The sequence below is a fragment of the Tauraco erythrolophus genome, chromosome 12 (assembly GCF_009769465.1).
Source record: "Tauraco erythrolophus isolate bTauEry1 chromosome 12, bTauEry1.pri, whole genome shotgun sequence".
NCBI lineage: Eukaryota > Metazoa > Chordata > Aves > Musophagiformes > Musophagidae > Tauraco > Tauraco erythrolophus.
Window position 1 is genome coordinate 5,145,001 of NC_141476.1, and position 27,330 is coordinate 5,172,330.

General features: G+C 42.5%; 1 protein-coding gene across 4 annotated transcripts in view; it reads left to right on the plus strand.

Annotated features, from left to right (window-relative positions):
* The window catches only part of FOXP1 (forkhead box P1), a 385,628-nt gene that overhangs the window by 204,149 nt on the left and 154,149 nt on the right, over positions 1–27,330 (plus strand). For all 4 annotated transcript variants that reach the window (XM_086619317.1, XM_086619318.1, XM_086619316.1 and 1 more), the window contains exon 4: positions 18,046–18,227. In XM_086619317.1, the coding sequence (XP_086475443.1) occupies positions 18,057–18,227 (171 nt within the window). In that variant the 5' untranslated portion in view covers positions 18,046–18,056. The remainder of the gene's footprint in view (positions 1–18,045; positions 18,228–27,330) is intronic.

The following is a 27,330-nucleotide window of genomic DNA, read 5'->3' on the forward strand; positions in this document are numbered from 1 at the left end:
ATTTTTATTGCTGCTTGTTGGAGTCAGAATTCTCTACTCTTGTCTTCCAAACCTGTGTTCCATCCAGGAAGCCCTTAAAGGCTTGCGAGACCATCACCTTTGCATATTTTGTCTGAAAAGTCTTGACGCGTAGTTCCGTGTGCCAAAAGCCGCATACTATGTTTTTCCTAAAAATTACGTTCAAGTTGCCAAAAAATTGGTGGGAACTTGCAATTTCCGAGTTACAAGTTCACACGCCAACTGCGAAAGGAGAAGAGCCGATGTGCGAGGAGGTTTTGCAGAACCCTCCACGTCTCCTTTCCGGCTGAGCTCTAGTCTGTGCTCCCACCGGTGTCGCGGTGCAGACAGCCGGAGCAGGCACCAGGGCTGGCAGCTCCCTTCCAGCGTGTGGGCAGCCTGAGAGGTGCAGGAAAACGGCGAGGAAGAACAGGGGGAAAGAAAAAAGAGACTCAGACTTCTGAAATAATTTCAGCCATGCCTTGGCGGGTGGGGAATGGGGTTAGCTTGGTCTTCGGAAAAATACAGGTTGGGCAATGAGAAAGGAGTGGATCACCAGCGGAGCAGGTGGTCATTCGGAAAACATTCTGTCTTTCTGTGTATTTAATAAGTCTTGAAGCAACAGCTATGAGAGATCCCTTTGCTGCTGCCCGTGCTCCTCTCTCGAGTATATAAAATAAGTTTTGCACATCTTAATTTTATATGCTTCAAATATTTTAGGATTTAACTTTTTTGTTTCATTTTCTTGAGTCTTCAGCGGTTGCGTGTTTGACATGGTTTTGTTATCCTAGATGTTATGTTATGATCTGGCACACAGAGAATTAATTCCTTTATCAGCTCTATTTCCTTTACAGTTGTTCATTTAATTGAGCTCCTCTGTGTATTTTACAAAACAAGATGCATTCATTACAACTTGCAGACGTCAGATAGTATTGTAACATGTTTCGGAAAAATAACACTTTTGTAAGATAGTTGTGGAAGTTGGGTGTTTGGTTTATTTTTCAGATGATGGGAGGAAGCAGTAGCAGAATTCTTGCATGCATAATCAGCGGGAACTTTCCAGAAGCTCTTTATTCTAGCTATTTTCTTTCAAAGCTGTGTTTACTCTAAGAATTCGTCCGAGGCAGTTGAAATGTGTGGCTGCAGTGTAGAACAAAATAGACTGTATGCTTTGTTACTCTCCTTGTTCTGCTTTGACTTGTGCAAACAGCTTTAATCCAAAGGAAGAGATCATACAGTCCGTGACTGCGGCATCGTACCATCCAGTTTAGGGTGCAAATTACCCTCTTAGGGCACATCCTGACATTGAATAGTCTTGTCTTGAATAGAGTGTAAATAGAGTGTATCCTTCTCTTTCACAAGCCCTTGGAGCAGGAAGCCACATGGGTTAGCTTGACAGTATTCAGGAGCCAGCACATCTGTGTGACCGTGCACCTGCATGTGCCTGGAGATGTTGGAATACTGTCTTTAGTGCAGACTTTGAACATTAAACACACATTGCTGGTTGTAAACGGCCCCGCGTGCTGCTGGGGATTCAACTCCAGAAAGGCCGTTTCCAGAAGCATGGAGCAACCTCTGCTGAGCTTGGCTGTGATGGACCCTTCCAGTCCAAGGCCAAGCAGCTTGTTTTGGAGAGGTCATGGGGCCACAGCGCTGTTAATTGAGAGGCTCTGTGTTGCGTTGGCATCACGCATGGGAAAGGTATGGGCAACCACGGGAGTGCTCACGATTGCACACTGTTGTTGGCCAAGGCAAGCTGGAGAGGCTCATTTGGTGTCCGGTTGCTCCTCTCTGCTGTTGCCTCTCCATCTCCCAGCCTTCTCTGACGGCAGCTCAGAGATGTGCATTGCTCTTCAGCCATGGGTGAACGCAGAAGAGGGATTAAGAGTTTGGCTTCCCGCATCCTGACTCAAAAGTAGGCATATGTGCTTTTTTGGTGAGTAGAAACAAATCGATTTCGACAGAGCTTTTTTAGGGAGTTTTCTCAGGCACAGGATGAAATTTTGAGGTGGAAAAAATTCACACTTCCCCCCCCCCCCCCCCTCTATTGGGCCAGTGCGGTGAGGACCAACTGTATTTTTGGGTGCTTGGGATCCATGTGTGTCACTGTTGAGCATGTGGCTGTTGAGGAACGTGTGCAGTAACATGTTTCCTGCACAGAAATGTGGTGGGGTGGGATCTTTGCTCTGGACCCAGGCTGGAGCTGTTCCTGGGAAAGAAAATATTGAGACAAAACTGAGGAGGAAAGCACCTCTTCTGTCCCCCTTATTCTGTCCTGGCTAACGGTAAACCCTTATGTTGGATGCTGTCACAGTGTGTGTATGGGTTAGCTTATGCACCGATGTTCGTAGGCATGTGTGTGTCTTCTCTTCTGCATCGTGCTGTCCTAGCTGTAATCTGATAGCCATCGCCCTTGGACAAGGCAAGGGGACACTGCATGTTTCCACAAAAGCTTAGCTAAGTGCATTTTTCTTACTGTGTTGTGGGCCTGATTCTTGAGAGGGGTTGGATGCTCTCAGTTGTGGGTGCTGAGCGTTTTTGTAAGCCACCCTGCTCAGAAGTTGGTGGTTGCCTTTTTTTTTTCTTTTGAAATGGAAAAAAGCGTTTTTCCATTTGCTTCTCCATAAACTGAAACCACTGAAGAGCCTTTGCTTAGTTCTCCACACAGAAGCACACACTGATGGGAGCAAGAGAGGGACTGCCAGACTTAGAAGGTTTGAAGTGCATGAAAACAAGGAGTCCTAATGAAAACTGTTCTGCACCTTAATTGTGGTGGGTGTGCCTTTGTTTGCTAAAAGAAATGAAAGTGCTGGAGGCCAAAGTGCTTTCTTTATCCTCAGAATAGTGAGGAGAGCAGTGTAAACTTCCTCAGCCAGTTTTGCCAAGATGTCCAAGACCTGCAAACCCCTGCTGAGCTTTGGCACTGGGCTCACTGGGACCCTTCCCATGGACTTTGAGCCTTGAGCCATCCATCCTTGCATTGCTCTCCAGAAATGCCAAGTTTGGCATGGTGGACCTTTTTTGGGCTCCTGAGTGCCCTTCTTAAAAGGTGGCTTGTGCGCATCACAGGCTCACTTCATTTGGGGAAGCCAACGTGTCTTTTCCAACGGTTTTGAGATTCATGACTTGCTCCCTGGGTGGAGATGCAGAACTCCGTGTAGCTGACGTTAAGCCTATTGAAGGTGAGGGGCTTGTTCCTCCTAGTGTGCTGTCTCAGACCCCTTCAGAGTAGTCCATGAACCCCTACGAATCTGGTGCCTGGGGGCCAAACCATCTGCTGCCTTCTGCTTCAGCCTCCTCAGCTACCCGGTGCCCCATAGAAACGTGATCCATTTTAAATAGATGCTGTTTGCAGCATCTTGGACTTGCTGTGTGAGGATGAGAAATGTTAACATAAATTCTTTAAATAACATCTAGTAGTGTTGAATGCACAGAATTATAAAACATTTTTATATTCTGAGACTCATTTGCATCTTCACATTAAAAACTGTGGTTTTCTTTTCAGGGAATGGTTGCAAGATCTGATTTGTTTTGAAATCAAAGCTAAATTTGTGTTCTTGCATTCCTCTTTGCCCTTCATTTGACAAATTTTTCTTGTTCTATAAATACAGAATTGTAAACAAGGGCTAATCCTTAGCAACAACCTGGAAAGTTAACATTTCTCTCCAGCTCCTATTCTAATTAATTCAGACACTCTGAATATGATGTGATTTACACATAGTATTCCTAAGGCCAGTAGGTACTAATATCTTGTTAGAGAACTGAGGAAAAGAACACGCTTTTGTGTGTGCCATATAACATAATTGCACTGCATTTTCTTTCATAAGAAGATGTTTAAAGATGCTTTTTACTTTACATTAGAAAAATGGAAGGCTTCTGCTTTTGCATTTGGCTGAAATTGTCTTAAATGTGTTTTCCCTCCTGCAGCAGTCAACATTGTCAAAACATTTTGCAAAGCACATTTTAATAATATGGGTTAAGACCATCATTATATTAATTTAATTCTCGGTGTAGGTAAATTCGTAAGATGCTTCCACTTTGCCGTAAAAGTTTTTCACAGTAAACATAATCTGTTTTTCCTGTACAGAAAAGAAAGGGATAATACAGCTGACGAAAGGATAAATCCCTTGTGTTGCATTGTTTAAATATAGCTTGAACGGTCTTTCTCTCATGGTCCATCCTTTTATTTTATTTAATTTTCATTTAATTTTGTTTTGTTCTGTTTATATTTGTTCAGGGAGTGTTTTTGTAGTGTTAATCTGTGTAAGCCACATTGCAGTTGAAAACTGCAGCTCCCGAAAGGCTGTGATTAAAACATTATGGATGTGGGAAACCACAAATGCAAAAGTAAGTTTACATTTAGATTTTCTTCATAAAATGTTTTATTCAAGTTTTGTAATACCTTGGTATCGTGGTCAGCATTGCCATAAAAATTCTGTGTTATATGGAATGATACAATCTGTGAAGCATTTCCCATTATGTAGACACCATGTCTTTAAATTATAGCAATTTCTTAAGATTTTAAAGCAAAATGAGCTCTTAGAAGTGTGATTAATAGCAGGGAATGAGGCTAACACTGGGTCATCAGTGGCACTCCATTACAAAAAAGGTTGGACTAATAAAAGCATCCATCTATTTGACCAATAAAGCATTTGAATGATATGCTTATAGTTTTTATCATACCGTAGTTACTTTGTACTGAATAAACTGTGATTTTACGTGCTGGAAAAGGAGCGTGGAACAGGCAGCGCGGCTGAGGTGAGAGCGGTTGTCTTGAGTAGGGAAATATCAGGACTTTTATGTGAAGCTTGATGTTTTCAGAAGCCTTCAGGTCGCGGTGTCTAAATTTTTGAAGCCGCTGTGAAATACCTAAATCCCCCGTGACCCGTGCCTGCCTGCCCACAGCCGTTCGGTGAGGCTGGCCCTCGCTGTCCTGCAGGGAGGGGAGAAAGGAGGGTATTGTGTGTAATCATTAATTCAGAGTTAAGTCCCCGGCAGCCCCAGACATCAGAAATATTCTGCCGAAGCACAGGAAATGGGGCAGCACTTCTGTTTTCCTGGTGTGCGGACACCAACCCCGTCCTCCGGTCGCACCTTTCATCCTGCTCGCTATTATGCTGTCAACCTGATGTATTAAAAAATACGAGGTTGCCTGAACAATACTGCGTTTGGGTTTTATTTAAATACCTGCCTTATTAGTAGGTTGTACTGATTTCATGGTTTTGAACCTTTTTTTTTTTAAAAAAAAAAAAAAAAACTACAACAAAAGACTAAATATTTTCTGAAAAAGAAAACGAAGGTTCTTGGCCAGCCATGGATGCCCAGGACTGTGCTGTGAAGAAAAGTACCAAATATTCTAAAACTTGTGAAAAAACGATGAGGGAGGAGGCTTCTGGCCACTGTGCTGTTTGCACATGAAATGGCAAGGGAGGGGAGATTAGTGCCAGGGCCAGCTGTGACCTTGGATGCTTCGTATATTCAAAACTGGGATGATTGTACTCGGTGCGTGCTGGTGGTGCTGGTGCTCATCAGAAGGTAGTGGTGAACCAGGTAGGGGCTACGGTGCAGCTAGGAGAAAAAAGGACCCGTGTTATAGACCACAACTGCATCCTCTACCCCTGTCCAACCAGTACAATGTCTTAAAGGGCTTATTTTACGTAGGAGAGGGATGAAGAGACTTCTGGAGATCACACGCAGGGATCGTGTTGGGGCAGGAATGTAACCCAGAGCCCTGGATTAACCCCTACCAACAGAACCATCCGTCTTGTCTCCCTGTACTTCAGATCCTTCCCGAAATCCACATTTGGGATAGAGAAGTTACAGAAACCTCCCTGGAGGAGTATTGCAATAGGCAACTTCTTGAGTGTTACAGGGATGAGAGATGGGAAAGGAAAGGCTTTCTGGAATGTGGCAAACCCTGGGGACTTGGGTGTTTTGATCACCATGAGGACTAATGTCACAGTGCCTTGGTGTCAAGAGATGGACATCGGGTGGGGAGTGGTTTGGACCTAGAGGTTTCAGTGTTGAGAAGAAGACCTCAGAGGGGCTTCTGGCCCCTCGTGGGATAATGAGAAGGAGCTGGGGAGATCTTCAGAGATCGGGGAGTGGTGATGGGAGGCAGGAGCAAGAGGGTTGAGGATGGGAGAGAGAAAAGAGGAGGAAGAGGGCCGAACCTTGCCTTGCTGCTTCAGCCTTGTGTGCAGAGGGCTGCAGGGCAAGGAGCTGGCGTGAACACAGATGCACGTGTGTAAAATCACACATCTACATGGCCGTGCTGGGCAGATTAAGTTGTGCAGAAGGCTCTCATTTTGCTTGTTTGTTCTAGGGGAGAGATGAAGATTTTGCATCTCACCTTTTTTTGCAGTTTCTCTCTTTTTTTTTTTTTTTTAAATGCAAATAGATCTTTTACATCAGTGGTTTGGCCGGTAAATCTTGTTTTGTAAAACACTCTCAAGTGTTTTCAACTCCTTTCTTTACCCTTTGTCGTAACAGATGCAGAGCTATGTGTTTTCCCCTGCTGCCTGTTGTCTTGAGGTTGCACAGCAAGACTGCAAAGGCTTTTTGTTTGTTGTTGTTGAAGGGGAGGAAAAAACCCTCAATCCACAGAAGAGTTAACAGGATTTCACTTGATCTGCTCGTTTATGCAATGAGTAATGCGAGGTTGGTAACAGCAAATTGTTGTTTATAAGCAAACATGGCACTGTGTAAACAAGAAGGCCTGGTCCCCAACTGGTTTGATTTCATGGTGGTCAGCAGCTGATGTATGTAACGTACAACCTTTCTGCTTCTCGAAATGTCAGAAGAATGACTATTTGTTTGTCTTGAGTTCTTCCCAGCTGTTTACTCTGTAATGCATTTGCCTCAACCTTGATTCCCTAAGAGTGGCCCCTTTCTCCTCCCTGCTCTGTTTACATTAGTCCTGCCCCGAGTGTCACCTATGAAATCTGTTGATTATTCCACCTGGTTAATGTTAAATTGCTCTTGCAAGATGATGTGTTTGTTCATAAACACAAATGCTGGGCCCCTTGTTTACTGTACCCATGGCAGCAATCAGTTATTAAACAAATATTGCTTTGTTTGCGGGTGTGAGCAGCAGTTTATCCTGCAAGGTCTGGAAAAAAACCTTTAAATGCTCGGATTTTGATAAAGGAGAAAAAGGGGAGCTTGTCCCTGGAATGTGGCTGAAACTCACTTTGGTTTGCTTTGCTTATCTTTAACTTGGGTGAAGGGGCTAGAAAGATTAGCAAGTTGTTTGGTTTTTCCAAGAGATTTCCTTAGTGTAATGATATCTATCCAGTTGTTTGCTTTTTTCAGAAGGGAGAGAGCACTCCTGCAAGATGACTAGTGCAGTGGTAGACGGCTGATGGCTAGAAAATCCTGCATGGAGCAAACAAGGAGTTAGAAGGTCTAGGACAAAGATATAGGGCTATGAACCAGGTAATCACCCTGAAAGTACAGCCTTGCGTTCTGTGTCAGTGTTTGGTCGGGGGCTTTTTAGTTTCCCACTTTTCTCACGTTGGATTTTAATTGACGCATGTGCCCTTGATGGAGTTGGAAAAGGCAAAGCTTTCACTTTTATTTCTGAGGAGATCTGAGGAAAATCTCTGTTTCAGAAGCAGAGCCGTTTGAATGGAGAGAAAATACCAAATTTAAAAACGTGCTCTGTTGCTCCTCCTCCTGCGAGTGAGATGACAGAGCTGCTTTTCTTCTTTTTATAACTGGAAAACTGCGCTTACATCTGCTAATTTCGGTATGCTGCCTGTTTGTTCTTTGGTTTCTGGGAGTCCTAATTAGAGGGAGCCGTCCTGGTAGTTGTTGCTTTTGGGTTGTTTTGCAAATGAACAAGAAAAATCCACTCACACCATCTTTGTTTTTCAAAATTATTGTTTGTTATTGTTTCTGAGTAGGGCTTGGATTTCAAATGCCAGGCAGGAGCTGTTGGCACTAACAGTAAATTGTTAGGGCTTCGCACACAAAGGGAGTAAACCCTCTTAGAGTGACCTTGAGAAAGAAATGTTAACTCTCTTTGTATGAGGGTGGTGTCTGTTCCTTTATATGCGAATTCATCTGTTAAAATATCTTGAATATACATTTATAAGAAGCTTTTGAAGGATAAAATTAAATAATTGTCCTTTTCATCCCTTGAAAAAGCAAGCAAAAAATATGCATAAAAATGTGCTATATCGTATTCACCAGCTCGCATCGCTGGTCCAAGCATATTGTTCGTTTTGGCTACTGGCACAGTGTTGGGGCTGGAGGGGAAGCAGGAGGTACCTGGAGTGTGTAAGTGGACAAGCCGGTCGTTAATTGACTCATGTTACTGCGATGAATCAAACCTTCGCTGCATGAAACCAAGTGAAAATAGTGAAGTGAAAACTGTATTGTGCAGAAGTATTGCGAAGTTGCACCTGGCTTTGAGGTGGTTTTTGAGTTTTGGAGGCTGGTAGAGACTTCAGAAATGCTTTAATGGAAATATGCATGGAGGGTGGGAGTCTTAATTCATCTACAGCCAGCACTTAGTCTTGCAAGGTTTGATTACCATCTTATTGTCGTGGTGCTGCTGCTGTCTGGCATAAACTAATTGTATTTACTAAATGCAACTTTGGCCTTTTACTTGTTTGAATAGTCTCCTGGTTTTCTGCGACACAGACTGCAAGAGTTTGTGTTGCAAGCACGGTGCAGCGTGCATGCAAACAAGTAAGTCCTGGGCTGTGAGAACAGCTCTGCAGTTTCTGTTCCTGTTTGACACGGAACTGCGGGGAGCCCTGCGTGCTGCTGTGCCCGGGCCGGGATGAGCAGGTGGGTACCTCCCGAGAGACACCAGCCGTGGGGCTGGCACCCGGCACCTCTCTGCAACCACTCGGTGCCTCACCGTGCTGCAGCTGAGCCTCCGTCCTTCTGGAGGAGTTTCTCCTCTAGCGTGGAGGAGTTTCTCCTCTAGAGTCGTATGTTACAATGAAGCATGTATGGTTTGTTCTTTGAGTTGGGATTTTTTTTTTTGCCGCCCGCCATTCCTTTCCTTCCAAATAAACAATGATCCCAGTGATGGTAAGGATGATTTCTGTCAAGCTCACGGCTGAAAGACAGCTCTCCCCAAGAGAGAGGAAGGAACCTTACTCTGCCGATGATGGTATGTAAATGATTACATCATATTTGCCAGTCGCTTGGAAGTGGCCCAGCTCTGGAGCTTTTATGCAGCTGTGGCACGAGCTTCGTGCTGAATATGGATTTTAATAGCTGTCAAGCTCAGAGGCATAGATTGAGATAGAGCTGGCTTTGCAGAGGGGGTTTGTTTATCCAAGGTGAGACTGGGAGTAACTTCTGTGTGGATGGTAAAATGAAGGGAGGATGCTGAAAGCTTGTTCGGGGAAAGTTGAGTTGTCCATCAAATTTGAGTTGTCCAATGCCTAATGCATTGGATCTTGCCTCCAGGAAAGGAGTGAGATCTATTGTCTTCACAGCTTGGTATGTTTTGGTGCACTAGCTTTTCACGGGGACCAGCTCTAGCTCTTTTAAGCAGAGCAAATCGTAACCTTCTAATGTCTGTTTCAATTAATTTTCCTTGGATTTGCTTGTTCTCTGTTCTAACTGTTTGTGGTCAGCAACAACCTCAGCAAAGAGATTTCCTTAGGGGTAACTGCAGTGACTGATTCTCTAGGAAGTTTAAGTTGTTTGACCGCGACTTCACGATAAGTCAGTGTGGCACAAGTGGGCTTAGGCTGCTGACTCTCCTTCCCTTCCCCTCACCACAGCTGTCTTAAATTTCAGCTCCTGCAGAGCATCAGTCAGCCTTTCACTGAGCTGCCTCCAAATGACTTCAGGTTCCCGTGGCCCTAATGATACTTGATGCTGCTGGAAAGAAGTAACCCAGGCAGTGCAAGCAACAGTGAAAGAGGTTGCGTTGTTGTATACAGTTAAATAAATAAAAAGTTGTGGCAGCCTGGATCTAGACTGGAGTAGATGAAGCTGCTGTTTTGGAGACTTGAGGGTGGCAAGTGGACATAAACCCTGGTAGAGGTTCAGGTTAGTGGAAGTTCAGCTTCTCACTGATGTGACTCCCAGGCAGGAGGTGAGGCAACCCACGTCCTTCTCCCGTTGGCCAAGGTGATGTGCTCAAGCACTTTCGGAAAGCACTGGCTTTTCATTCACTGAATGTAGTTACAGCTTCACTTTTTCCTCCTCCTTGTTCCTTTTTTACCTCCCTCCCCACATCTCTGCATCACAAAGTAGCTCTTCCCCAACATTGGGAGGGCAGGGAAGGGGAGCAGCCCTGTATGAGCAAGGTGCTGGGACCGTGCTGTGAGTCTGCTCGTGGGGATGCTCCGAGAGCAGCGTGATTTGTTTCCTTTCCCTGGGGAGGTCCGGCACAACACCTCTGCGATGCGCTCAGCCTCCACCGACCCAAGGCTTGGGACGGGTCCAGCCAAGAGAGGAGCGCCGGGGCTGTGCCTGTGTCAGGATGCAAAGCCGAGGATGCGCTGTGGATAATCCCGTTTCTACTGGACCCTTTATTTCCTAAGCACTAAATGAAATTTCAGATTTTAGATACGTCTAGACATATACAGTGCACGATAAAGTTGATAATACATTAATCATTTTTAACAACAGGTAATATGCATAATTTATGGTGTTACAGTGCTATCTTTTTTGATATTTATGATGGATAATGCTCAGTTTTTGCCCTCATATTACTGCTTTAAATTATACCACAAGAAAATTAATGAGAAAGTAGATTTATGGGTTTCATTTGTTTGTCAATTCGGAAATTAATTGGGTGTTAATTTTAGCCGTCCCTCATCAGACCAGGTCTTTAGTATGTGTGCATTACTTTGCATTCATTGAAGCCTACCTCCCATTTACTGTGGGTCACTAGCTTTGCATACATTAAAATAGCCCTCAGGCTCATTCTCTTGATTACTTTTTGAACTGCCATGCATTAGAAAATTTACGCCTTTCTGTTATAATTATGAAAATTCGCTATTGGAAGATGGTGCTTGCATAACAGCAAGCATACAGTCTCGCTCAGCGATGTAAGATCATATAGCAAATCCCAATACGTTTTTGTTCTAATCCTGGAAAATAGCACTCTCAACAATCTTTGTTGTGCGAGTTTCATCCTTTGAAATTTCAAGGATCCATTTTAATGCATTGAATTACCTCTTTAAGCTGAGGAAATATCAAAGGATTTCACCTCGTCGCTGTCTCTTTGTTTCCTCTTTCCGCACATCCCATGCGTGTTCCTCCCTTGCCTTGCTCCAGGTTTGCCTCTCCTCCTCCCAATGCTGCTGTCAGATGTGACTCAGCATCACTTTTCAGGACAGTGGAGTCTGCCTTGCTCCGTTCCTTACTATTTTGGTTGATTCTTAAAGATCATTCTTAATTACTCTTTGAATCCCTTTCTCCCTTCTCATACTCCTGCACAATTCAGCAACCACCAGTAGCATGTAGGCGAGTGGCCTTCAAAGGGGTAAGCATGAAGTTTTATCCAAAAAGTACCCTAATGTACTGACAGTTGATCTATAGTTAGTTAGTACATAATTATACCTAAAATACACCCTGTCAGCAGGATAAATGACGGCTACTGAAAACTCTAAAAGCATGACGGGTATTCACCCATCTGCAATGAGGAGAGCGGAGGGGTTTGTAAGTTGAGAAAGGCTGGTGAGTTCAGCGTGATCTGATTTAGTTAAATCGTGCCATATGTTGGGATAGCTCTTTCTAATAGTCGTGCTAACCACACGCACAGGCAGGGAGAAGTCATCTGGTCCACCTGGCTAGTTTGGGCTCCCCTCCCCAGTGTTATTTCTGTACTTAGCGTGGTGGCAGCCCTCAAGCTGCTCATGTGAAGCTGGCTGATTCACAGTTAATTGTGACATGGTGTAATTTAGTAAATGAGCAGCTGAACATCTGTACGCCTTCCCCCACGGTAGATCAAAGCCTTACCTTACACAAGGCTTTTAATTTCCAGTAGTGAATCCTTTTCCTTTTACTGAACTCATGGATGGTGGGACAGTGCTGCTGGCCACCTCACTGACCTAGAGTCGAGGTGTCAGCTGGAGGAGATGGGTGTTTCGGCATCGGCTGGGGACCATCGAAGCACGTTCCTGAAAAAATTCAGAAGCGGTGGTGGGATGTGGAGCCCAAGGTGCTTTTCCCCGCTGGGCGCTTGCTCTGAAGATACTGGGACTAGAAGAGACCACCTGTGAGTTGGGCAGTGGTCTCCTGGGAAAGCTGTCGTGGTCCCTGTTGCTGGTAACGGGCAACGCCAGGAGTGCCAGGCTGCTTCTGCATTGCTTTTGTACCTGTGCTGGGGGTAAGGAGCAGCTCTGCTCGTGCTTTGTGGATTGCCTTGCCGGTCCCACTCTGGAGTGCATTTCATTTTCAAGAGGTAAAATCTTGCCTTTGCAGTGTTGCATTGTCATGAAATGCTTCCAAACATTATTTCACTTTTTTTTTTTTTTTTAATTATATAGAGAAGGTCTCTAAAGTTAGTTCTGAGCTTGCTTTGGGGAGCTGCTTGCAACAAATAGGTAAAATACTCACTTTTAAACCATTCCTGTACGGATAGTATGCCTGCTGGAGAATTGAGGAGTAGACCTTGTCATTTGATCACTTAAAACTGATTTTACCAGTAACTCTTTTGTCTGTAAAAGTAGAAATATATTTTGTAAATCTGTGTTGTGTTCAATTTACATGTCCTTTCATGGCTGGGCCAAGTTCTTTAAGGGCATTTATTCTGCTTCATATAAATAATTGATCAGCCAAGTTAATTTACTTCTGCCTGACTTGGTCAACCTTAATTAACTGCCCTGGAATAAAGACTGAACTTTTTGTTAGCTTACAGTCTTTCACAAATGTGACAAAGAAGGGATGTATTGTGACAATGTTTTTGCTCTAGCCCTGATCCTAGGGGGCAGAAATGTTGAGTGATCTTCATGTGCACATATGTATTTGTAAACACCTCCAAGTACTAACAGTCAAAATAAAATCATCAGCCGTGGAAGTAACTTTGAAACATGCAAGCTACATCTGAATCTGTAGTCCAGGTTGAGTCTGGAAGCATATTAAAACAGATTTTAAGGCCCAGAAAACCCTGGGGATAGTTTTTTAAAGGTGATGAGATGCTTAAAGATGTAGATTGGTGCTTATTCAGGAGTCTTAAAAATGTCTCGCCAGATGCCTCTGTGTATGGTGAGGCATCTAAATACATCTGAGCATTAGTCCCTTAGTCTTTCAGACTTGCAGTGGGTCCTTATTCTGACGGGTCCTTCAGTCAGTAAATCCTCCCTCATGCTGACATTAAACAATGCTGCTTAGTCTTTAGAAACTATACTAGTAGGAGAATTGCAGAAATTGCACACTTCAGTGCCCGCCTCCTGCCTACTAATCTCCATGCTTAACCTTGCTCATCTAAATAGTCCAGTGGAGCTGAGACGTGTATCTGTAGCATCTGGTCTTTGTGATGTTATGGACTTTTCTTTTTTTTCTAAATGGATTAGCGCAGAACGTTTTCAAAATTAGGATTCTTTCAGGTTCTATCTTTTTAGTTCAAAACACCAACACTGGAGTCCTCAGTAAGATCATTTTGATTCAGCCAAAGTTCACATCCGACCTATGTTTGTTGAATTTTGACCATGCCTTTAAGAAATGAACTTTCCTTTACTGCTGTCCAAGTCATCTGGAAGATGATTACCTGTTGTCCTCCTGTTGACAGAGTGCCTTTCTTTGATTCCATTCCACTCAAATTTTACTCTGTTGCCTTTAACATAACATATTCACTGAAGAGATGGGCCAGACCATATGGCTTTGGCTTTGTATTTGACTGTGCATCAAAGCTAGAAGAGGTTTTGTGCTGGTTAAGATGGGAGTCTTGAGAAATTGGTCACCGTAGTGAGGTTTTTAAATCAAGCTGTCATTAAGTTGTATAAGCACAGTTCTTTTATTATGTGATTCTTGATTTCAGGATGAAATTTTACAAGTTGTTGTTCATACTGCAGCACTAGCTTTGGTCCCTTCATTTGGGAAAAACATCTTGTGTCACCTTTAATAATCTTAAGAGTCATTCTCTATCCCTCCTATCGTGAAATATTGTGGAATTTTTATTAAAAAAATACTTACACTGGTAAGAATCCATCTATTTTAAGCTGCAAAAATACATTTTCCTTTACGGAATGGATATGGGAGTCATTCTGCTTTGTAGAATGCATGAGAAGGATGTGCTCTTTTGCCATTAAATGTCTTAAGTCAGAACATGATATCTTACATGTCATGGAAGCTTTTGTGGAGTACTGTATTTCCTATAATAAATCATTATGCGCAACAGCTTCTTCAGCACTATTTTGGTTACTTGGGGTTATATTCAGACCAGAATCACAGTTTGTGGTAGTAGACCTGAAGCTTCAGTTCTTTTTCCACAGAAACCTAATCATGTTGCACAAAGTCAACCTTGCTTTGCTTTTTTTCTTTCACGTTTTTGAATGACAGACTTCACTAATAGGCTTCTGTAAGGCCCACACCTCTGTGCTGAGGAGAGACAATTATCTCAGCCATCCTCAGTGTACTATCACCTCAGCTCATTTAGGTGTGCTCAAAAAGGCAAATAATAATCATTCTTGCAGAAAGCTCTCGCAGGTTGATTTTCATGACATGACGCTTAATGATCAAACCAAACTGTGATTATTTATGTCAACTCACATTTGATGAAAATGAAGAAATCAACAGTTTTATCTTTTCTCCCTTGAAAAATCCTGTTTTCTATTGGAGGTATTTTAGAAAAGTGGATTCGTTTCGTATTGGTGTCCAGTTGAAGTTACATTGAAGTTGACTGCCTGTGAACGGGTGTTTTTAAAGCAAAATTCACTCGAAGTTGTTAACTTCTCCTTTTAAAATAGGTTTTTGAAAGTCCAAACATCACAGTTTTCTCTTTACTCTTTCGATGCTCTCTTCACAAACTCCGTTTCTAGCAGTTTCCTTGATAGCTGCTGCTGATTCTGCTGGATCGATGCATAGGGTGGGCATAGCCAGTGGAGGGGCCGGGGTCGACCCTGCGGAGCTCAAGTGGTAACTGGCTGGGGTACTTTGAAAGGTAAAATGAAGCATGACATTTGTCATGGAAAAGGTTCTCAAGAACTCAGTTATCTTTTTGTGGACAAATACTATAAATAATCCATCTTCTTCTCAGTCCTATAGGTTGGAAAAATTGTAGCAATTTCTACTGTTGTTTCTTTCCAGGAGCATTTTTGCAATCCTAGAGACAATAAATAATTTCTTGACCAGTTTGGTTGTGAATTACTTTCTGTGTCCTGGAGATATTTCGCTCAGAAGGGCAAGCTAACAAATGGTGATCAGGCAGTGATAGATCTGCTCCTCAGTGGTGCGCATTCTTCATGCCACTGTCAGAGGCATCTCGGAGCTTTGGTCGGTGCTTTCTCTGACCCTCCTTAGTAGTTTATCCAGGTTCTCACTTCCAGTCAATTTGTTGCATCAGGAGCGTTGGAGAATGAAATGTCCTTCTTTACTGCTTGGACATGTTGGTTTAGCATCCTTTTCCACCGTGTCATCTGCCAGAAGCACCTTCCACCACTTCTTCAGTATGTCCTTCCTCCATTGGGTGTGATCTACGTGATGGTAACACGGACCACCGTTTTGGCATCGTACATCACAGCAGTCAAAAGATATGAGTCTCTGGGTTTAACCTGCTAACCTGATCTTACATGGAGATCACCCTTGTCCAGATCTTCTGCTGAGATAAATTAATGTAATGCTTCATTTTCTCCAAAAGAGGCTTGACCTCAAATTTGGATGGAAACAGAAAACAGTTGCATCAGCTCTTTCTTTCTCATTTATCTCTGATTAAGAGAGGTGTGTCCTTTTTAGTAGTGTAGCATATAAAAACTGCCTGGTACACCTTTGTCTGGAGAGTCTCACTCCTGCCTCTTCTTCTGAAGCTACTTGTGCCGTGCGGTCGCCGCCTGGTGTGTAATTCAGCCTTGCTAGTCAGGTATAAACACTTATTTAGACCTTATCATGCTTGTGGGGCTTCCTTACAGTGCTGAAAAGGAAAACTACACCATGCTCAGTCTGTCTCAGAGCAGGACCATGTTAAAACCCAAAAGCATTTGCTAGTGGCATTGGGAAAGCTGTTAAGTTAGCAGAGATCTCTGGAGCTTTTACAAGGGAGTTGACAGAAGCTTTGTAATGAGCCCCCAAGCCCTTTTGTCCCCTTGCATAATTGGAAGATTTCACAAAACAAATTGAAAGAAGTTTCCATAGACCAGCTGAAATTTATTTAAATGTAATCAGAACACTTGAGTCTGTCCTAGCACCCGTCCGTGTGCTTGGACGGCCGTCGGAGTGAATAGATCCCGTCACGATAGGAGCGGGGTCCGGCTAATGAGTAGGTCACCCTCCTCGGACGTAAATCGGTGAGGAATGCTAATGCCAGCGTGTGATGGTGACCAAGCACCCATTAGCTGCTTCTCAGTTATGACATTTTGATTATCAGCCATATAGATCATCATCATGAACGTCTGAAGCTACCAAACGAATGAGAGGATCTGGTGTTGGTGCGTTGGGCTGGACCGTAGCTCTGTGCACGGAGTCTGGTGCTGACTGTCACCGAGGGCCAGCAGGGAGCTGGTGTTGGAAGGAGGAACCTCTGCCTCCAGCTGTACTGCGTGTTTGGTGGCCGGGGACTCCAAACTACGCATGTGTGATGTTTCCACGGAAAAGGTTTTCCCCTGGGTAGTTTTCCATTGAAATGCATTACTTTCTCTCACCCTTTCTGATTGATACTTTCCCTTAGATATTGGAAGGGAAAGGATTTTTCTTCTTCCTTTTCATTCGGGGTAGTTACTGAATTCAAACAGGTTCTTCTTTAAATATAAAGTGTCTTACTTTCAAGGTGGACTACCCAGCACGGAGGTATTTGGCTCACATGTGCACATGGTGAGTTAGCGTGGAGTAGACAACGTGCTCGGAGCATGCAGCTTGGCATACCGTACCCCGTCTGTCCCCGGTATGGGGGAGAGGAGGAGCACGAAGGGAGGCAGGGATGGGCTGGCAGAAGCAGAGCAGGTTAATAATGTTTAAATCCTGTAACTTGGAGCCTCGGAGGTGGAAATATCTGTAAAGCAATCCATCAAAAGATCTTAAAGGTAGCGGTCTGCAGCTGAAAGCTGGCGTATGTGCTTGGTTTGGAGGAGTCTTGTGCTGCCAGTCAGTTCCCAAAGACGTGGGAGTCCCAGGAGCTCCAATGTAAGCAAGCGGGTATCATCCTCATGCTCATCCTTGTTGTGTGGGGCCTGTGACCCACTGATGTTATTTGTGAAGCACCCAGGGACAGAGGTCCACCAAGAATTGACAGCAGGCTGATTGTGAATAGCCGTGCCTGCTATAACACGGGGCTTTTCACCATAATGTCATAGTGCATCTGAAGTCAAACCAAATCCAGAGCCCAGAAATTTGCCAAAAAGACTAATTCTGTGAGCGGTTGAAGTGCTTTGCCCGAAGTGAAAACTGATGGTGTCCAGCACATCCCAGACTCAGCCTAAATTGCTTCAGAGTAATAAAAGGTGCTAATTAGGCAATATCATGGTGTGAATGAAAATGGAAGTAGTAAATGCTCTGCTTCACCTACCTACCCCTACATACTATGCATCAAGTTTTTGATATTGTCCATCCTATGTTGCAAAGAGTGGCTCATCTGTTTCAAAGGAAAGCATCCAGATGTAACTAGAGAAATTTAATTATGGATTCTGTGTGTTCGTTGAAAAATATTTTTTTTTCTCTAAGGGGAAAAAGATGTTGAGCAAATAATACTATATTTAGAACAGAACTAACTTTCTAAAATTATAGCTGTACCAACAGATAAATAAACATAAACTAGTAGCATGAACCATTAATGAAAGATAAATCGTATGAAGGGAAATGACAAATGTTTACAGTTTTGGCAGGATTTAAAACAGGGCATGTCTCCTTATATACAGCAACTGTTTTAACAGCTGCTTTTTTTTTTTTTTTCCTCCCCCCTCCCCTAAATTATTTCAGGTTTTTGAGTCATGATGCAAGAATCTGGGACTGAGACAAAAAGTAACGGTTCAGCCATTCAGAATGGAGCGAGCGGTGGCAACCATTTACTAGAGTGCAGCCTGCGGGAAGTGAGATCAAACGGCGAGACGCCTTCCGTTGAAATTGGGGCTGCAGATTTAGCACATCTTCAGCAACAGCAGGTACTGTAAGACATATTACAAGTTTCCTACTTACAGAAAAAGCATGAAGCGTTTAACACCCCCTTTCCTTCCCAAACCCTTCGTATTTGCCAGTCAGAGGATGCTTTTAGGACTTGCTGACGACATTCTCTATGTTTTTTGTCTGTAGGGGATTGCAGTCGTTAATGTGCAGGGAGATGCTGGACTTTTCTTGTGGGGCTCTTTTTTAATCATTCCCTGGAAGTACCCAGAGGTCAGGGCTTGCTTCTGTTGCCTGAGTGTGTTGAGTCTGGTGGCAGCGATTGGGTGAAGCGCTGTATACAAATAACTGGTTTCCAAAATATGTCACTGGGTGGAAAATACACTAACGTTAAGTTTTGTTTTTGCAACAAATTTTAATATAACTTAGCAACCTCTATCAACAGAATGTTTTCTATTAGTGAGAAAGGCTGCGGAGGTATCTGCTGCGGCAAAACGTCAGAATAAATAAATAAATACATCCTGTGGCAGTGCTCCTCATTTCAGAAGGATTGGAACCAAATTGCGCGCTTCGCCTTTGTATTTTAATTAGTGTATTTTCTGGGAAGTGACCGAGTTCACCAGTGTAAATTATCCACGTAATACGTTTTGTCTTTTTCTTTTCCCTGATAAAATTTTGAACCCCTCCGAGGAAATTTTACACCAAAGTGCTGTGCACGTGTCATGAACGTGTTTGGGAACAAAGGCTGCAGCAGAGCCATGGTGAATACACTTACGCCCAACCTTCACTTTCTCAAATGCAATAAGCATTCTTAAAACATTTTAAATAAGCGATTGGCAGCTGGTTAAGGCTCCCCTAAGTGTGCAGTGATCTTTTTAGCAGGTTGTTGTGTAGAAGAAAAAAAACCCACACTCAAAAAGAAAGCAAACCAAAGGCTTGCTGAGGAGCAGGGGACCCCATTTGCCAACCTAAGACAAGAAAGCTGCCATAATTAAACAAGTCAGAAAAACGGGTGGTACTAAACGCGTGGACTTTGGTTGTTTCAGTCATTTTCATCCTACAGGTTTTTACTTGAAGTGAGAATACCATCAGTGAGAAAATCACAGCCATGCTGAATTCATTACTGCAGTAGTCACACAAAACCACGGATAAAATTTCAATAACTGCAGGCCACAGTTGAGTAAACAGTTGCACTGAAACTTAATTCCTGTTGACTTTTCCCTCATTCTTCGCCAGGGGCACATTCTGATTCGTAGCGCAAAGACAACAGGGGTTACAGCTTTGATTAATATAGGACAGTAGAAGAGGAGTGGACCAGTAAAATATGTTTGACACAGAGGTGTCTTCTTGAAAAGGCTTTGTATCAAAATGAGTTAATTACGCTGCCTTTTCCTTAGGAGCGCTATGGAATTTTCCAATGCTGCTTTGTGCAGATGGAAACAGAGGGGGGGTCACGCAAACGCGCACACGCACGTGCGCACGGTAGACTGGAATTGCTCAGTCCTCTGCTCCTACCACCAGTTAGTAGCCTTCACTGCTGGCGCCTCGTGCCAAGGCTTCTCCGTAGCCATCCGGAGAGCTCTTGCCACCCTAGATAACGCCATAATCTCCCGTGTAGTGGGTTGTGTCGTTCAACAGCCACCCGTTCGGTCAATTAAGGAGTGGCACCAATTCATTCCTACATGGGTCCTCCAGCCTTCCCCCAAACGGTGCCCGGCCCAGCTACCAGTGCTGCCAGCCCCTTGGGAGCAGGGCACGGGGCTGGGTGACAGGATTGCCAGGCTCAGGATTGCTTTCACATAGCTCAGATTTTAGTTTATAGTTTATTTGTCCTCTGCCAGTGCAATAAATGTGGTCTGGGAGCTTGTGTTTCTCTGAGTTCTTAGAAGACCTGTATGTTCTGTGTTTGAATTCTGCTGTTAATTGGTTTTGATGACTAACTTCTCCATGGAGTTTATCTTTTAAAAAGCAAGTTGATTGCAAAGTTTAAAACAGTTATTAAAAAAAAAAAAAAAAACAACACAAAAAACACAACCATAAAAAACCCAACAACAAAAGGGTAATCAGAGCTAGCATAAAAATATCAATCTTTGTGTTTGGAAAATATTTTTAAGTGCTGAAAAGAAGAAAAACCCGTTGTTTTCAGACAGCTAATGCAAGCATTTACAGATACACATACAACATGGAGCATAATGTTTAGATGTTTCTCCGTATACAACATATGCTCTCAGGTCACTTAACAGAATGCGTTCTACAAAACGCTTCGTCAATACAAATGAATGAGTTCTGAATTAAACAGCTATTTCTTAAGAGCATTTCATTCAAATCTTTTCTTTTTGCCACCTGGCACTTGTTTTGTCTGAAAAAAAAAAAAAAAAATCAGCAGTGGGTAGTTTGAGCTTTGCTGTTGTGGTTAGTTGTGTATTCCCGTGATGAGCGTGGCTGAGTGGTGAAACCTGGACATACAATAGCTTGCCTGAAGCATCTGTGCTGAATTTTGGTTCACGTTTTTTGTGAAATTTATGGATTTATAAGGTCTACCAGCTTTGTCGCTATGAGAAGGGAAAACAGAAATGCTTCAGATTTTTTAGGAAGTTTTAATGGGTTTACAAACTTGTAAATATTTTACCATGGAAAAACACGGAGCACCACAGATGTTTGTGTGTTTGAAGGAGCAATATGTGGTGTGAGCGCTCTTGTAGTAAGTGCAGGGAGGGCTCGTAGGACAAGTTTTACACTTTCCGTGTCAGCTTGGGGTGATTCTGCCATGCAAGACGACAGAGAATGATGCGAAATTATTTTAGCATTGGCAATCTTGTAAAATGTACCGTTAAGCTGGGAGTAGCAAATGCGGGGACGAGTTCTGCTATGTATAATACAACCAAATAATAGCTCCAACTGATGTTTATATTTGTAATTGCGAAAGATGAGAGTCAAAGCAGTGCAAGTGACTCTTTCAGGGACAGTACTTCAGGGACAGTACATCTGTGGAAGAGTTGGATGAAAGTGGAGATACGTGCAGGAGAAATCACCACCAGAGCCAAACTAAAAGGGAAGGAGAACTCTTTCCTGGAATGTTTTGGCACCTGCTGAGGGTGGGAGAAGTTACTTTCTCACTGCTGCTGTCTCCACAGATGCCAGTGGTTGGCATCTCAGGGGAATCACTGTCAGGATGAGGTGGAATGGGCAGAGTTTTGATGACCTGCCTGTAAAACTGCAGGAGGCATGAAGATCACCTGGGTCATCGGACTTCCTAAAGAGACCAGAAGCAGGCATTTGACATGGGGTCAGGCAACGGGGTTCAGGAGCTTGTTTCTGAGGTGCCCACAAAGGCAGAACCAAGGAACGAGGCAAAAAAAACTGGGAACGAGGTACCAGGCCTAGTCTGGCAACATCTGTTTGCCTGAGGCTTCACAGAAGACATCTGCGTGGTGCAAAATGGGTGTCAGAGTGACCCACATGCTGCAAGTCAGGCTGGGCAGGGGAAGCTTGGACAGAAAGTATGTAATGATGGGGTGACTCTTGCCTACCAAGGAGTAATAAATAAAGACTCATGGGGACAAACTGCCCTTTAATGTACATGATCACAGCTTTAGCTGCTTCAGTGGTTTCTGACGTCTACTCAAATAGAAGGTTTGATGCTCCAGTCCTAGCCAGTTCTTTTTTTTTTTCTTTTTAAGCTTATAAAATAAATATTATTTATTATACTTTATTTTTATCCTCGGGACTATTCATTAAAGCGTTCTTCACGTTATTAGCAGAGAAACAAGAATATGATTGAACAAAGAGAATGAATACAAAGTTGAATTCCAATATATAGCAGCAAGATACCAAACGCTGTGTTGCGTGGTGGCAGAAATACAAACCTCTCCACATCAATAGCAAGATCCACTTTGATACCGTAACTTCAAGCACTGCCCCACGAGTATAAAGCTCAGTATCTTTTGTCTAATCCAGAACGCTTTTGAACTTTTAGGAGGTATGACTTTAATAGTAATTTGTTGACAGATTAGCTGCAGAGATTGCGAAGAGTTTATTTTGCAGAACTGGCAGCCTTGTATCAGTGTCCTTTCAAGGAAAAAAACACACATTGCTGTTTTGCAATTGCTTGCATTTATTGACAACCTGCGCTGAGCAGGCAGAATCGGAATGTTTGTATAATGTAAACCCTATAGCTTGTCTGATGGAGGGTAGTGTACTTTTAGGTAGTGCATAGATTGCTTGATAAAAAGGGTTACAAGGTGACTGTTTATGACAAACTGGAATAGCGATATAAATGCAACTGGTACATGGAGAAACAAGGAGGAAGTTTATGTAAAGAATCGCAGGCAAGTTTCTTCGCTTTGTCTTTGAGCAGAACTATGCTGTAATTATGAAGTGTCACTTAAAGCTTTCCGAAGAGTTTAGATAAATACTGGTTCTACCATGTGCCCACAAAGTAAGGAAAGACGTGTTTTTTCCTTGGAAAAAATTGATGGCATTATATATATTTCATTGCATCTGGTTTTGTACTTTTTACACTTTTATTCCACTGAATGTATACAAATGAAAAATACAATTTTGTCCGTTTATAGGAAATAAAAAGAATGTTTGATAGACATAAGAAATTTGGACTAGGTTCTGGTGTCTGTGCCCAAGTCAATGATTTCTTCACATTCAGACTCCCTGACTGCAGTTGGGGCGTTTGTGGTATCGACGTGAAGATGCCACAGTTGGCCCCTTTGGCAGTAGTTGTTTCAAGAAATGTTGAGATGTGAAGTGTGAGATTGAGGGAAGCGAACTCCAGAGGGAATATGTGGTTTCTTCAGATTTTGTTCATGTCCAAAGACAAGGAAAATGTTCAAGAAGTGGAGGGTTTGTTGTACTGTTGGGGGGCTGCTTTAATTGGGCAGATCAAAAAGAAGATTTGACCAGAAAGAATTCTGAATACATCTCAGCGTAAATTTAAGTAATGCTGTTTTTTGGTTGTGTGGTGTGGTGGTTTTTTTTTTTTTTAATAGTTTGGTGATTTCCATCTTATTTCAAAACCCCGTGGGGAGAGGTTACAAACTACATCAGGAGTTTTATGATCCCATTGATCGCGATGTGGACTTATCTCTTCAGAACAAAACTGCTAAACTAGATCCAAGATAAAGTCTTTGTTTCATATTGACATAACTGGGTTAGACCAAATTTGTTTGTTAGACTTTGAGGGAGCGTCTGTGTTGAGTCATTTTGTCCGAGGAGACATAAAGCCTAATTATTAAACCACTCTTGCTATTGAAAGAGCCATTTGAAAGTATAGGTTAAACTCCATGCAGAGTATTGGATTGTGTCTGATTTTGTGTTGTAGTACGTTGAGAATTGATGATTATGGTGAAAAGATGTAGAGCTCGTGCTGTTTCATCAGAGAATGTGAAAAACAACTTTACGCTCCTGGTAACTTTGTGTTTTTATTGTTCAGACTTTTCCCCCAACTTCTCCAATCTCCCAACATTGAATGGAAGGTGACATGATGTCTTTTTAGTCATTCAAATCTAATAACTTTTAATCTGAAGGTTAAGTAGTGAGATATAAACTAAGAGATGATAATATCAATTTTATGTTCACTGAAGGGCACAATATACCTCTTTCTAGTAGAGGGAAAATTGTGCGTAAAATGTCTTTTGCTTTTCAATGGAAAAGCCGTGGCTCTGAGAGCTTAGGAATGAAGCAGTGCTGGAAAAATTAAATAAGTTTTAACATAGGCTGGCTACCTTGCTTGGATTTTAGAATCAATGATTTTTTTTCCTTAATAATTCAATTTTTAGATCTCTTCTCAATGAACCATGCTGAGGACATTCACGCAGCATTCTCTATCCTCACTATTACTAATGTCTTTGTTATAACTACTTATTGACATCAACAAGCCTTAAATTTCCTCTAGCTGTTGAAGGGTAAGGGGAAACTACCACTTTGTTGCACTTGCTGAGATTCTCTTCTTTTCTTTGCCTTGGTTTTTTCATATTGCTTTTAAAGTCTTTGATAAATAACTGCATAAATCTAAGTCCTCAAAGCTCCTTGACATTGGCACCCAGAGCTCTGCAGTCGTGTGTGTGGATGCAAGCATGTACATGCAGAAGCTGGGTCATTAGACATGTAATCACCTGGGTTATGTGCACATCCAAATCCAGAAGTCCTCTTTAGGCTGTGGATGTCTATTTCTGTATTTATTTATTTTTTTACAATAGCTGCTTTTACTTCTCCTGGTAAATTAAGATCGTGCAGTAAACGTTTAGGTTTATGTGGGCTCTTTGAAGACTGAAATACGTTTGCTGGTTTGTTTTTCAGCCTTGCATCTCATGTGAAAATTCAGCGGTGGTATGTTTGTTCCCAGCTGTTTTCGTAGGTGTGCGAGTGCTCTCCCCTTATATTTGCTTATGCTTACTCATAAGCAATAAAGTTACACATTCAGGAGTGCTGTTTAGGGAAACTCCACAAAGGAATGCTTTAAAGCTATTATCCAGCTTGTGTGTACACTGTGAATGAAGTTCAGATATGCGAACGAAGGCATGAGATATAAATTAAAAGTCTATTTCAAATAATCGATGTTATTCAAATGATTAGAGACTATTCCTCCTCCATTGATCTTCCATCTTTAAGGGTTATCTGATAAGCGGTGCAGCCAAACCTGGAATATAGCAAACTGGAAATGGTAGTGTGCCTGTGAAGGTGTAAAGCAGTCTCCAGTTCACACGGAACTGTTCCTCATCGTGGTTTTCAGCGTTCCGAGATGCTTGAGCATGTGCCTAGATGTAAGTGCGTGACTAGTCTTATTAAGGTCACTGGTACATCTCATGCCTGTAAAATTAGGCATGTGCTTAAGTACCTTGCTGAATTAAGGCTTAAGTAATTTCACCCTAATAAGAAGTTGCATGGATTGCTGATATTTTAGAAGTAATTTAAGTTTATTTGGAAACGCACTGCATGTAGGGAGATCGTTTGGCAGTGCCATAGGAGCAGTGGCGGAATAGCAGTGGTTTTCACTAGTGAAGCCGTAGGTTTCAGTGGAGTTTTGTCTGACTTAAATACATTTAAATGAGAGCAAAATCAAATGCCGTGGTTTCCTGTGTTATGTTCTTTCTCCTGTGGAGCTCCACTGGGTATCACAGCAAGTGAGGAGAATATCAACAGTACTGTTGTAATTTATAACAGTGATGCTGTAAATAAAGATTGGGATATGAAGTAAAAATGAAAGAGTCATGAATACTCTTCATGAGTTTATTTAACTGCATAGCAACCTATTAATTAAAAAAATTAACACAAGGTATTTTTTGAAGGCTTAATGTAAACAGCAACATTATATAATGACAGTTTTGTAGGATGAGTGTTGCTTGTTTTGTTAGCCTTGCTCCCTACGTTTTCAAAACATAAACTGTATTTTCCACCTGCTTTAAATAGTACAAATATATCTCTTTTTTTTTTCCCCTATAAAAGCTATATATTGTGTCTGTAGAGTGTCTGTAAAGTCAGTGTCATGTCTCAGACATTTCTGAAGCCTGGGGCAAGTGCCAGCTTTATTACAAGTTGGGCTTTTCAATTTATTTTTAATCATATTTCTTCTTTTTCTTTTAAGGGTTTTTCTTTTTTTTTTTTTTTTTTTTCCCCAGGTTTACTGAAGGTAAGGCTGCTAAAGTGAAGGTTGGAAAGAGTTAGGCTATTTAATCTATCTGGCAACGTGTTGCAAAACTCATCAGTGCAGTTCTCCCCTTCACCCTCAGCCCTCAGCAGAACTGCGTGTTCCCAGGCAAACTGGGGAGAAAGATGTGAGAAATGGATATAATTCCTTGTGTTCTGTGTGCTGACCTAATGCTGATCCTCATTTAATGACCATAAGGATTGTTACGGACAGAAACATCACTGGGCATGCGGGCACGCAGAAGGCATTTGCATGCCTGGAGACGGGTCGTTTTTGCTTGATAGAGCACTGCATTCCCGATTCTGAGTGACCTCTTTCGATCAAGCTTCAAGGCTGAACTAATTCTTATTTGCATGTTTGGGGCCTTTTTACTTCATTAAATGAAATAAGCAAGTTTTTGGAAGGATTTTGTTCTTTTCTAGCAAGAGGCAGCGTTATTGAGGGGCACAACACAAATGTTTCAAATTTGGAGATGCAGAGCGAGGTCACGATTCGCCTCCAGAATCTGAAGTAATCAGGATTTTATTTCAGATAAAACCTCTGGGGCTGATACTTAAAAAACACAACTTTTAACTGGCATTACGCAATTTGCTATGGGTCGCTTAGCCAAATATTTGTGTATGGGTTTTTTCTTTTTTTTCTTTTTTTTTTTTTTTTCCAGAAAGACTTGCCAAAGTTCAGGTGGGATTCCAGGCTTTAACGAACTCTACCTGGAAATTAAGTGCAGGAAAGGAGGGGGGAAAAAAATCTTGTCTATTTGAATTAAAGCGATCACAAGCTAAAGGAATGTGGTTGCTGTTGATGTGCTCAAATCAAGTTTTCCTTAAGTTTTCCTTGTTATTATCACCGATACCAAAAAACCTCTGCCAGGAAAGAACTGCAACACTAGTGAAATGTTGTAAGACCACTGACTGTCTGACATTCATGCCTTTTGCTCACTTTTCCGGTAATCTGTGAGGTACGTGCTAAACCAGGGGTAGGGTCTCTAGCTGTTCACAAGGGCTGTGTGGGCAGAGGGTGGCTCTTCCCTAGTACCTTCTGGCAACCTTAATCAGCAGCAGACCCACAACTTTGGGGGTTTGGGCTGCTCTCTGATGTGAAGCTAGGGCACTTGTGTTTTTAAACTATCATCGTTTCGTATTTTTGTTTCCACATAATTAAGTGATTCATTGCAGGAGAAAGGTCAGACAGGCACGGGGAAGGAGGAGTGGAACTTGTTATGAAGCAGCGGAGCCCAGCATCTTGCAGGAAAAATTTAAAATAAAATGGGGTATAGTTCTCCTTATGCATGAGAAAGCATTTGTAACACTCAGATCTTCAAAGTCCAGTCTCAGCAGTCTCCAGGAGACTTTTTCTGGCCTCTGCTTAAATGAAAAACTTGATCTAAAGATAAGCTTGCTTAGGAAAAGATCTGGTTTTGGGAGGGTGGCTGTAGTTTATCTTTACTTTGTTGTATTGCGTTACATACCCGCTCCTGTGCTGTGTCA